Source organism: Lathamus discolor, chromosome 4 (genome assembly GCF_037157495.1).
Source record: "Lathamus discolor isolate bLatDis1 chromosome 4, bLatDis1.hap1, whole genome shotgun sequence".
In the NCBI taxonomy this organism is placed as follows: domain Eukaryota; kingdom Metazoa; phylum Chordata; class Aves; order Psittaciformes; family Psittacidae; genus Lathamus; species Lathamus discolor.
The window spans coordinates 40003290-40015795 of NC_088887.1; the positions used below are offsets into that span (position 1 = coordinate 40003290).

The 12506-nt window shown below is 33.8% G+C and overlaps 1 protein-coding gene across 1 annotated transcript in view; it reads left to right on the plus strand.

The window, feature by feature from the left end:
• Positions 1–12506, plus strand: part of CFAP47 (cilia and flagella associated protein 47) — a 302627-nt gene that overhangs the window by 274264 nt on the left and 15857 nt on the right. Inside the window, exons 61-62 of the mRNA XM_065677208.1 lie at positions 8551–8722; positions 10178–10339. Coding sequence (XP_065533280.1) covers positions 8551–8722; positions 10178–10339 — 334 coding nt within the window. The remainder of the gene's footprint in view (positions 1–8550; positions 8723–10177; positions 10340–12506) is intronic.

Below are 12506 nucleotides of genomic sequence, written 5' to 3' on the forward strand. Positions count from 1 at the left end.
TCTACAAGCCTTAGGAATGACAGTCATCATTGTGTAAATTAAAAATTACTTTCTAACACCTATGCAAAATCGTGCTCTGTTAAAATATTCAACACTTACAGGGAACCATATAAACCATTATAAACTAATCTGATGTTATTTATTTAACTTCACAAAGTGCAAAACCAGAAAATAATACAAACCCAGAAATTATTAAATTCTTCCTACAGCTACTTTTCAGTCTGATGTATGTCCAGGAATAATGAGAAATCCAAAAGAATTGATTGGTTACCACAAAATAACATATCCCTGAAACAAGAACACATAAATAATAGATACCTCTTAAAAATGTATTTTGACTTAACAGTTAAGGGAAACCTAGGCAATATAATTTGCTGCAAGAGTCTATGAATTACTTTAACTGCTGCATGATTGTGCTTGCCAAAGTTCCATTTCTCCCAGTTCTTGTTCACAGAATTTCCTGTAATTACTTCCGTAGAAGTGGAACCACTATATTGTTTTTAAAGGTATTTTGGGAAAGCTTCTGTAAATCGAAGCCATAGTCAGCACAGATCTCCAGGGTCTTAGTTGTGCTTCTGCAACATCCCAACACCTCACAATAATCTGTCTGCATTAATTTGCACTATTTTCATTATTTTCTCATGAATTATTGGTCATCAACAAAGCATAGCTTATCAAAGCTCTAAAGATGTGAACTTTGTAGGTTTTGCAGAACAATGGACCGGTGTTCTTCCTGTCTGTCTCAGATGTTTGCAAACTTTTATTGTAGAAAAGCAAGCAGAGGGTTTGCACACCTAAATTTGCCTCAGACCACGTATCTGTCAGTCACTGTACTACCAAACACTTACACGCATATTAGTCTATTCCAAATGCACTTATATTTCCAGGTTATTATATCCTGTCATTTTTGTGCTAAAATTCTCTTTACTTGTCTTCTGTTTCTGAAGCTGCACTGTTCAAGTGTTGTTGTTAGAGAAAATAAAGTTATCTACTTTAGATCTTCATCTCTCCCACATTGCACATTTCCAATAACAACTTGAAGCAAAAAAGAAGAAACAAAAAAAAACCCAAAACTTCCCCAGTTGTTATGGACAATATGTGTAAAAATTATGATTTTACAAATTAGTGCATTGGGCCTGAAGTTTTGACAGTTTAAAAATAAGTTGATCTGAAGCTTTGAAGATATAGATGGATATTAAATATATAAGACAAGTAGTTAGAAGTTACATAGAATCACCATGCAACATTGAATGAAATTGTAACCTTGAACCATTACTCTTCGAACCAGCGAAGAAGACAGAGTGAAACCCCAGAAATTTATTACACAAAATTTGTATTAGTTCCGCAACATGATTTATATCCAAAAAATAACACCAGTGGATAACTCCCATGAGATTACTTCTGTCTTATAGTAGAGGAATTTACAGTACCCTGTGTTAGAGATGTTCCATCTTATGTATAACAGAATACCATTAATTGTATAAGGGAAATAAAACAAATGAATGTGACCCTAGTGATTACATGTGTTCCAGTCTCTGTGGCTCAGTCTGTTTTGTATATTAAATAAGTCAAAAAATAAATGATGTATCCTTTTGTGCTAGATCATAGTATAGTGTAAAACTATTGAAGACACTCTTACAAATTCTAGTGACAGTACTAGAAACAATTCTCTGACTCAGATAAATGTGCATAAACTTTCATTTTTATTTTAATTATGTTCATTTTTTAAATATTTTTATTTTTTAATTTTATGCACATGGAATATATATATAATATCACTGTACATATGATATATATAATATATACACTGTATATAATATTATATCTAATATAATAATATAATAACTATATAATAATATAATGATACTTATAATATATCACTGTATATATTATATATATAATATCACTGTAAGTGATACAGTTCCATGAATGGAATATATATTCCACGTGCATAAGCTTTCATGTTTTGTTATTTTTCAATGAAAAATTAATGTGTGACCATTGAATCAAAATTGTATTATAGCACAAGTGTTAGAATTGGAATTATGTCAGGAAACCTGTAAACAAGTTTCCTTGTGATGTGAGACACAGATTCTATCTCGTTTATAAGAATAATATTTGAACAGATGAATAGATGTACAATACTTGCTAAGAAACTTTTTCTTTTTTCAATATCACCTTTCAAGTTAGAAAGGAAACACAGAAAATCCATCCATCTGGGACTGCAAGTTTATGTTAACCTTCTACCTGTGTTTAGTTTGTTGTGTAGTGTGCTTTTTTAATTTGCAGAGCTACTGAGTGGGAGCTTTCAGTGTGTTTCAAAGCACAAAAATCTCTTTTTGTATGAGAAAATCTTTAGACTGAAGTTCTTTATAGTCACACAGACTTATTTGCCTACTGACTTGGAATAAGATACTGGGAAATATCATAACCTAAATTGACATTTTTGTCACCCAAACTTCTAATAAATGAAGGTCAGAACAGAAACAATTACTGGTTCCTAGGTCTCCGTTTCATATGATTGTGAATCAACAGATATATTACAAATTACTATAGTTAGCATATGTCCTTCTCTATGTAGACAAAACCCACAAAAAAACAAACCCCAAAAGACGCAATAGACATTCCCTTGCTGCCCTTCTTTTTCTGAAACCTCCTACAAAAAAGATGGAGGACTTCTGGAAGTACTACATCCTGTAGCTGGCAGACGTGGTACATGTAAAACTGCCTTTAAAATCAAGGCAAAGCTCTGTTACATATGAGGGATGTTATTCAAGCATTACGAATTTCAGAGATTTCAGATTAAGAGTCTTGGATTGGTTTGGGTCAGCTCTGCAGAATTTCAAAGGGCAAATAGGTAGTACTGGATAAAGGAATATTTTAACAGCAGTGTTTTATGTTTCATTGAAAAAACTGAAGCTGGTCTTGCTAAGTAAGAGCCACATTTCAGTGCAATTTAATACATTTGGATTTTTAGCAGCAATCAGCTAAGGTGTTCTTTGTCGCTTAAAATTGTTCCAGACTGACCAAGGCTGATAAAAAAAAAGAAATCTATTTTTCTAAAAGCAAAATGGTTCTAATTTTACACTGAAGTTACAAGACAGAAGTTAAAAGTAGTCATAAAACTTATTTTATCTCAGAATGGGTATTTTAAACTTATTTATTGTATCACCATTAGTTCAGAAAAAACACCATGCATTGTATAGACATACAGCTGATTTACAAAGTGATACTCAGATCTACAATATTTTAAGATTGTATTCCTGAACATGAAGAATTCTGTAAATAACTATGAAAGAGTTTTAATTTCTAAATGGGGAATTGCTCTTATTCAGCAGGACAAATTTTATTTGTATTTTGCATATAACTGACAAGGAACTGAAATAGCTAGTGATTGATAGGCTAAATCTATTTGTTCTCATTTGAAAGGTCAATTTCATACAGTGTTAAAATTATATTTTAACTGGTAAGTGATACAGTTCCATGAACGGAAATGTTATGTTTCAAAATAGGGAAAAGGGTGTTTTCTGCCTCAGAGAAATAAACTTGAGACTGTACATACTGACAGTTTTGGAATACAAATGGTAAGAAACTTTTCTAAAGCAAGTGAGTTTAAGAATGAATTTTGGGAAGAGAAAGTGATTAAGTGTATACAATTTAATACAAAAAGCTAGAAAATTCTTTGAACACAACCGTGTGATAAAGGAAGTAGAAGAAAATAACTGGAATCCTTTTAACTACCTGTAGAAAATTGGCATTTAGAGCCACTAATGAATTTTAAAAAAACCCAAAACATAAATCATGCCCTGTGAATTAATTATCTCAAGTAAATCACCAAACAATAAAAAAGAAAGCTAAAAACTAAGATACTTCTGGGGGTGAGAGAGTATCTGGGAGAGAGAAGAGCATAGCCATAATGCTGACATATAAAAAGACTGAAGAAAAGAGTCTATTGCTTCATGATCTGCTGATTATCTGGTGACTTATCTGTAAACACACTGCCCCTCCAAAGAAATCTGAAGAAATTTGCTTGTGTTGGAAGTTGGTCTTCCAAATGACAAGAATAATTCTTTTAGTCATTAATGTATCTACTTTAATCATTAACGCATATAGACATCATCATTGTGAGTGCAGTGGAAAAAAATGTGAAATCATAAATAATATTGTTTTCAGCTTAGTATTTGTGTGGGCCATTACAAATTCAATGGTTAGATTAAAAGACATTTTGAATTGTTACTGGTTTCAGTGGGCAACATTCAAAGTGAGGCAAATGAGTCAGTATACTATTGAAAAAATAATGTCTGTGTGAATTAAGACTGCATCATAACACATGTTCTTGAAGAAGCTGGATTGATGTTGACTGTACCCAGGTACGGATGTGATCTTTATTTGCTAGAATGGCTAGATAAATAAAGATAATGCTAAATAAGAAAGGAGAGTATTGAAAAAGTAATAGGATGGGTTTGAAATATAAAACAAAACCAAAACATTTTAATCAGCTCCTTTAAAGCATTAATTTATAGATTAGTGTACAAATCTATGTAGAATGCCAGATCAAAAAAGATCACTTCTGTACCTGTTGGAAGAAATGTAGTGAAAGGCACATTTAAATACAGCCAGGTCTTTTAATGTTCTTGTGCAACTTCTTTATTCTGCTGCTAGTATTGTGGTATTATGACATTTTACAGCAAAAAGTAGGTATTTGCTTCTCATATAAGCATATAAGCATTTCTTACCACCCAGATGATACTGTCTACTTAAATGTTAAGATGTTCTTGACCACTAAGCTTCCTTTTATTTTTTTTTCCTTTATTAATCTTGTGATTCACTTTTGCTACTCACTTGAATATTTACTTGAAAACTGTATTAAAATGACCTAATCTGCTCTACAATAATGTATTCTATCTGCTGCTGCTTTTGCTGGTAATGCATAACTGCGCACTTAATGTTCATTCCCTTCTGCCTGCTGAGTTCCAGCAGTGTGTGTGAAGACTTGTGGAAGACAGCGGAGAAGCAGGGAAAGGCCAAGTGTCAAATGAGTGCTGAATAGAGCTATGAAGAAATACTTTGTCTTTTAAACATAGCTGCTTCAGTAATCCTGCATACATAAACTTTGCCTAAAAGCATGCTACCCTTTGGAAGTTTTTATTTACAGAAAGGAAAACAGTTAAAGACTGGGATGAATTGCCTTGCAAAACAAAAAATATGTAATGCTTTAAAAAAAAAATTGTCTTGGAATAATTATCTGGAAAAAAGCCCCAAAACATATTCTTTGTCCTTTTCTTGCTTAAATATTGCATAATATTATTCAGGAAATATGAAGAAGTAATATATTTATAATAGGAATTTCCATTCCCTAGATGTAACAAGTTGTGTATAAATAGTATGCTTATATCTTCCCAGTGTTTGTATTGATAAATATCTCTATGTTGTGTCAGATGTGGCTAAAACTCTTCCTGCTGCTCTCTGTTTAGAGAATAGAGGTGGATTAATTGGGGTATACTTTATATCTGCATGTGTATTTTTCAGTTTGCATGAGAGAAAATAATAATTTTACCTGGACTAAACTGGGGAATTTTTAAAAGAAAACTAGTGAATGAAGACATACAAAGTGCTGGGCTAAAAGGGTGTCCTGGGTTCAGCAGTAGCAGTCATTTTTCTCCTTCTTAGTAGCTGGTGCAGTGCTGTGTTTTTGACTTTCTGCCTGGGAATAGCACTGATAACACCAATGTTTTTAGTTGCTGCTCAGTAATATTTAGTCTGTCCAAGGACTTTGTGAGTCTCATGCTCTGCCAGGGAGGAGGGGAAATTGGGAGGAAGCAGAGACAGGGCACCTGGCCCAAACTAGCCAAAGGGGTATTCTATACCACAGCACGTCATGCCCAGTATACAAACTGGGGGCAGTTACCCAGAAGGGCTAGATCACTGCTCAGTCGGGCTGGGTATCGATCGGCAGGTGGTGAGCGGTTGTATTCTCTTCCCTTGTTATTTCCCTTATCATTATTATTATTGGTGGTTTGTGTTATACCTTGGTTTTTGATTTTCCTCCCCATCCCTCCAGGAGTGGGAGGAGGAATTGGGGGAGTGAGCTGACGGCTGCATGGTTCTGGATTGCTGGCTGGGCTTAAACCATGACAAAGGGTCAAGGCATATTTGAACTGTATGCCATATTGTATTTGGCATTACTTTAAAGAAAATACTAATTCTGTCTCCAGTGCTTTATTTATTTCACCATTTTACCTGAAACTGGAAATTATAAGAGTTAAGAGAACTCTGAACATTTCACAGTTTGGACAAATTTCCAATCATGAATCATGGGGTTTTTGTTGTGGTAGTATTGGTTTTTTGTTTGTTTGTTTGTTTGTTTGTTTGTTTGTTTTTTACTTCAGTTCCTTACAGTTTGTTTAGGAAGAATTTGTATTGTGGAATTGCCTAGAATCAAATATTAACATATTCATAGAGGCTTCCAATAGTATGATAATATAGTAGTCTTCAGGGCTTGTGATAAAAATCTCATTACATTTCTCTTTCTTGAACAGTCCTAAACGAAATCAGCAGTGTAGATCAAAACCAGCTAAGTGACCAGCATAATGAGGCTTTCAAATATTGACACTTATAAATGCGTCATCTTTCCTTAGGTGTTGTAAATGTTAAAATATTTTAACTAAGTGCTTAATATGTGCATAGAACAAGTTACGAAACAGCCTGAAGCTGAAAAAAATACATATAAAAGTATATAATTGCTTTTGACTAAAACATGGTATATGTATATGTGAAACCAAAACCAAATGTCTTTGGATACTAAAAGTAGCATGGAATTAACAATATTTTCTTCCTAGCACATCCAAATATAAAATAAGCTTTTCCTGAGTAGCATTGTGCAATATAACTGCTAAAAGACACATCTGCTGAACAGTTGTGATTTTGTCACTGTGGAGTGTCCCAAATGATGTTATCTTTTCTCTCCCGTGATAAGTTAGTTTTTATATCTGAATCTCCATGCTTTGGTTTTTGTCTAGGGTGACTACTTCAAGCTCTGGTCTGTGTTGGAATCTAAATGCATGGCATAAATGTTATATTTTTCAAAAAGAGAAACAACAAAGCATGGAATAATATAGGATGATCTCAGGAATTTCATTAAATGTAGAAAAGTGTTCATGTTTCATTTAATTATTAAAAAGTACATTTATGATAATAAAGTATGTTTATAATAGATGCATTAATACCTGGAAATCCTGTATATTTGGTACTCAGTGGGTGTATCTACTATGACCAATAATCCCACATGGTGGTAATAATACTTTGGTTATATCTTTAAATCTTTGATCTAGCATAAATTGTACATGTGTCTGTGTGAAGGATCCATTTTAAAGTTGGAAATGTTTCAATATAAACTGCAAAATTTCATATGGTTAATCTGTGTGTAACAATAATATTGGCAACAAAAGTTCAAGCTTCTTGTTAGTAATGAAGTAGGAAGAAGGTATATGTACATTTCAGAAAAGGAGAAAGGACCACAAGCATAGGAAGGCAGCTCCATACTCAAACTTGGGTAGCATTGCAGATTGGCAAAATCAAAGTAAGCTTTGTTCAACTATCTAAAAGTGTACTGTCTGTTTGAATTTTTGTATATGTAGTCTGTATTTTAGAATTCCAAGTTGGAAGGACTTGGGAATTATCTCTACCACCCTATAGCCAGAATATGTATACAGGGGAGCATACACAGGAGTTATGCGCAGCACACATTCTATTAAACTGTGCAAATTAAAAATGTGCCCTGAGATACATGGTCGTAATAAAATGAAATATCCTGTAGGATTTAGTGAATGTGATAAAAGACTTTTTATCCATGAAAATGTGTATAACTTTTAAATAGGTCAGCCATTTGAGATTGTTTTCCTCATAAAAATGTTCCCTTCTGTGCACAAATTACTATTGTATGCTGAATATCACAGGAGGAGACACTTACTTCAAGAAACTCAGGTGTTTATTCTTATGTCGTTGCTACTTGGCCTTTTCATAGCTGCTACAGGGAATAAAAAGAGGCTCCTAGTGACATCTTCACAATTTTTCTGTATTCTGTTTCTCAGGCATGCAGCCATCAATGGCACTGATGTCCTTAATATTGTTTGTTTTGGTGTTGGCTTTTTTTTTTTTTTTTTTGTTTTGGTTAGTTGGTTGGTTTTGTTTTGTTTTTGAGATTTTCCCCAACAGCATTAGTCAAATGGCTTACATTCATGCAATTTTCATTTGACTGATGAGCTAGAAATAGGTCACCATAATGCAGAAGTGGTTGCCAGAACAATATTGCTACTATTGGTCACATCTCCTAAGTAAGTTTTTCAGCTTTCATTTTGCTGGAAACTACATAGTCTGTCATATGAAACTGGAAGTTTTTTGTTATGCAGTCACGAGCAAATCACTCAAGCCTTGGATATCTAGTTTGTTTACTTGTCATTTTTAGTAATGAAGGAATTGTAGCTACTAGCCAGCCAACTGTGTGATGTTAGGGTGCACACAGACTGATATTTTTTCTCTTGTATCATTTAGGTTTCTCTACAACAGAGGAATTTCTGTATGAATTGCAATATCAATCAAATGAAATTAAATCTCAGCTTGAATCTTTGGTTGGTATGCATCTTGTTGAAAGAGAATGGGATACAGAATCCAGAATCGCAACACTGGTGTTTAATATAGTGTTTGCACCTAACAAACCAATGAGGTAAGCTGTTGTTCCTTATTACCAAGAGAATATGTAATAAAATACTGTATGGTCACTCTTACCTATGTAGGCGTCTCCCTGCATTTTTTTCTTCATTTTGTTTTCACCTCAAAGATCTATTATTTTAGGTTTTCTCACTTGCTGCTTCTCAGTATGGTATCTTTGGTATTAAAACTGACGGTGTTTCTTTTTGGTGTCTGTGAGATGGCTCTGTTGAGTTACTGCATTAGTCTGTGTATGCATCAATTTATTTCTAAACATTGGAGTATTGAAAGACTTTCAATAAAAAGTAGTTGTTCTTAAAATTCATGGAAATTATGCAGACAAGATGGTCTATCAGTCTTGAAAAAGTTTTCCTAGACAGCATGTGCGCATATTCTTTGGCTGAATGGGATTGTTGAATTTGAAATTAGTCTCTAGTTCCCCAGTAACAACAGTCCACAGGAAAACATTATCCTCTGTTATAGCTGTGATGTGAAAATTTATGGATTTGCTTTGATTTACATTATTATCCCACCTCTTTGAAAAGAAGCTGTGAAAGGGGGATCCTTTCAGAGAGAAAGAAGTTGCACATTCCTTTTGAAGCAGTCAGATATGTATGGGGAGGAAGTTGGAAAGAAGCTTCAGTAACATGCAGGCACATGATAATTTCAGATGCTCAACATTATGAGGAAGATTAGGGAGCAGTCACTGCCAAATATTATAGGTTGCATGCCAAGAGAGTATTTTTAGGATGCAGGGAGCTCTTATTTCCAGTAGTCCAAAAGATAACAAAACAAGGAGCAAACCTTTAGGAATGACTATCCACTCACCCCATGTACTGTCAATTTAGAAACCTGTTTTATTTCTATACTATCCTTCCTTATTTTATTATTTTGTTTTGTTTTATCTTTGTGCGCTTGAGACTTTTCAGGCTTCATGTAGAGGACTCAATAACTGCAATTAATTAGGTTCTTTATCTCAAAATCTACAGCGCCAGCTGTCTTCTCAGAGGGTCTGAGGATATTAGAGTCTGAAATTTTTCTAAAGTACATGAACCTTTGTCAGATATATTTGATTCCAATATGAACTGTTAAAATATTCTGGACAAAATTCTCTAACACCACAGTACATAAAGAGTAATAAGTAAAAATATTGAGTTAAATTTGTTTAACTCAACAGAAAGTAAGCAGAAGAAACAAATTTCATGGGTGTGCCAATTATTTTGCTTTAGTATTATGTCCTTTCTTGTATTTTGCTGCAAATATTGAGTACTATGTAGTCTACATTCCAGTCTAAGTGCAACTGATCCATACTATGCCATGAAAAATTAAGAATGTATTCCAGCTAAAGCTATCTGTATTTTCATTTTACTGTAGTATAGTTCTACACACTCAGAGCTTATTTTGGACATTAGTTTACTCAGTTTATGTTTTATAATGTTTTTCCATGTATTATTCTATCTGAAATTTTAAGGAATGAAGCAACTCTTGTGGTACAGTACACTGCAGGAGGTATTTGGAAGTTTCCAGTGCTGTTCATTGCTTTGGAGCCAGAAGTGGATGATATCATCAACATTGAAGCAGTTGGCCTGAATAAGGAATCTATAGTTGGGTTTAAGCTTACAAGCCAGACAAGGTAAAAATACTTATAATAAGGTAATTTTACAGTTTTCTGAGGCTAGAGCTCACTCTCAAACATCAGATAGGATAGATCTGAGCAACAGAATCATAACTGGGCTGCAGCTATTTCATCATCAATTTCAAGTGCTGTATTTTATAGGTAACAAATGTGATTTTGAATCTCTACTGTAGAAAACAGAAGCATGCTGCATTTAGGCTTTTGCCTCTCAAGAGAAAATTTATGGAATATATCCAAATGCTTATGTTGTGACTTCAAAGTTTTGCCCTAAAATGCCTGTGTGTGTTAAAATATGCAATACAATGTTCAGGAAGGTATGTTGTGATACTAAAGGCTACTATTAAAACCTTCATGTTTTTACTATGTACTTCATACTTACACTGAGTTAAAAGCAATTCTTCACATTGTGCTTTAAAAAATTTTAAATGTGCCATTCTTTTAAAAATATGTTTGGTTTATTATGTAACCATGTTATGAATTCATCTCTACTCTGCCCTTTCATGTGATAAAATAACAGCGCCATTCTTCAGTATTTTATTATCTTTTTTTAAAGTCCTGTAGAAATATCTCTTCATATAATTTTTACATGTTTTTCATTATTTTCTCCGAGTTTCATAATGTTATAGGAAATTCATAGTGTCATTTGTGTCCAGCAGAAAGCTAAGGAATAAATTGTCTGGTACTGATAGATAAGTTTCAAAATAGTAAACAGTGAAACTGAAGGAATCATGATGCTTACAATCTAATTAGCTTATGGAAGTTTTCTAAGTATTTTTTTTCCGTTAAATTAACTATTTTTACTATGCATCTAGAAAGTGTGCCAGAGATACTAATTGACAGTTAGTTTTTATTGTACACACATGCTTTTGTGGTATCCCCAGCAGGAATTGTCCTTTGTTCCAGCTGATTTTTTTTTTTAAGAGTTTATTTCCAAAAGCTGTGTCTCTAAGATGGACAGTTGTTCCAGTTTTCAGGTGGCTGTCAGTGATGATGATTACTGAGGATTCTGAAAAATGCTTATATCACAGTGTTCAAATTAACAGTTTCAATGGAATAGGCTGTTTCAGGAACAAAAATGAAGCAATTGCTCTGCCAATACTGTAATCTCCTGGTAGGTGTTTGATAGTAGTGAAGAAACCTAATGTTCTCCCAAAAGATGTTATAAAACCTCAGTCATTACAGTTATAAAAAGAAAGAGCCATGATGGAAGACAGATTCTCTTGTTTCCTTTAACCAATTTCCAACTTTATTTTACACAAGTGTTCCCCCCCATATATTTCAAATACAAATTTAATGCTTGCATATACTGAATAAGCTCCATGTTGCAAATAGTGTCAACAACCGCTCTGTAAGTTTTATACTGCTTTATCTTATCTCTGACTTCCTTACAAGATTTTCATGGTGGAGGTTTCAAAATAGAAATAAACCAGCCAATCAACATTTAGTATATTAGAGCTGCAGTTTAAAGCAATTATACAAGAAAGCAGCATAGTACAGATGTAATTTAATGCTTAAATAACTCAAATTACTTAGATTAAAAATAAAACCATGAAATACTAAATTATGGATTGAAAGTTTCAATTGGGATATGAAGTGTCATCCTATAGACCTCCCCTGATAAAAATGATGAGGACTTTGGAATTTTTTCAAGTAAACAATTAGCAGCACAATCACCTAGAGAATCAGTTTTGGTACTTAAAAGAGAGGCAGGTTTTTTTTCATCCTGCATATAGATACTTTCTTTCTTCCTTTTGCTGGGTAGTACCTCATGGCACTGCTACTTTGAGAGTAACTGTGGTGGAAACAAAGATGTATGTCTGAGTAACCTGCTTGAAAGTGACTCTGCAGCTGTCTGTTTCTCCCTCTGCCATTTACAGGACAGAGTTGCACAGCATCATTGAGAAGATCTATACATCTTTTCAGGCTAGCAGGGTACATAATGGTGCAATAAAAAATACTTGTGAACCACACACTCCCCAAAAAGGCTCAGTAGTTTATTTAGGACAGATTAGGCTTCTTGCATATATACCAACTTGAGTGAGGATCTTCAGTGATCCACCTAGCACCTTTGGTGACCACTGCAAAGCTATGATGTCGCTGGGTTTAGCTTTCATTTTCTTTATAGCTACTGCAACTCAAATGAGGGCTCTCCCTTTAATCTCAC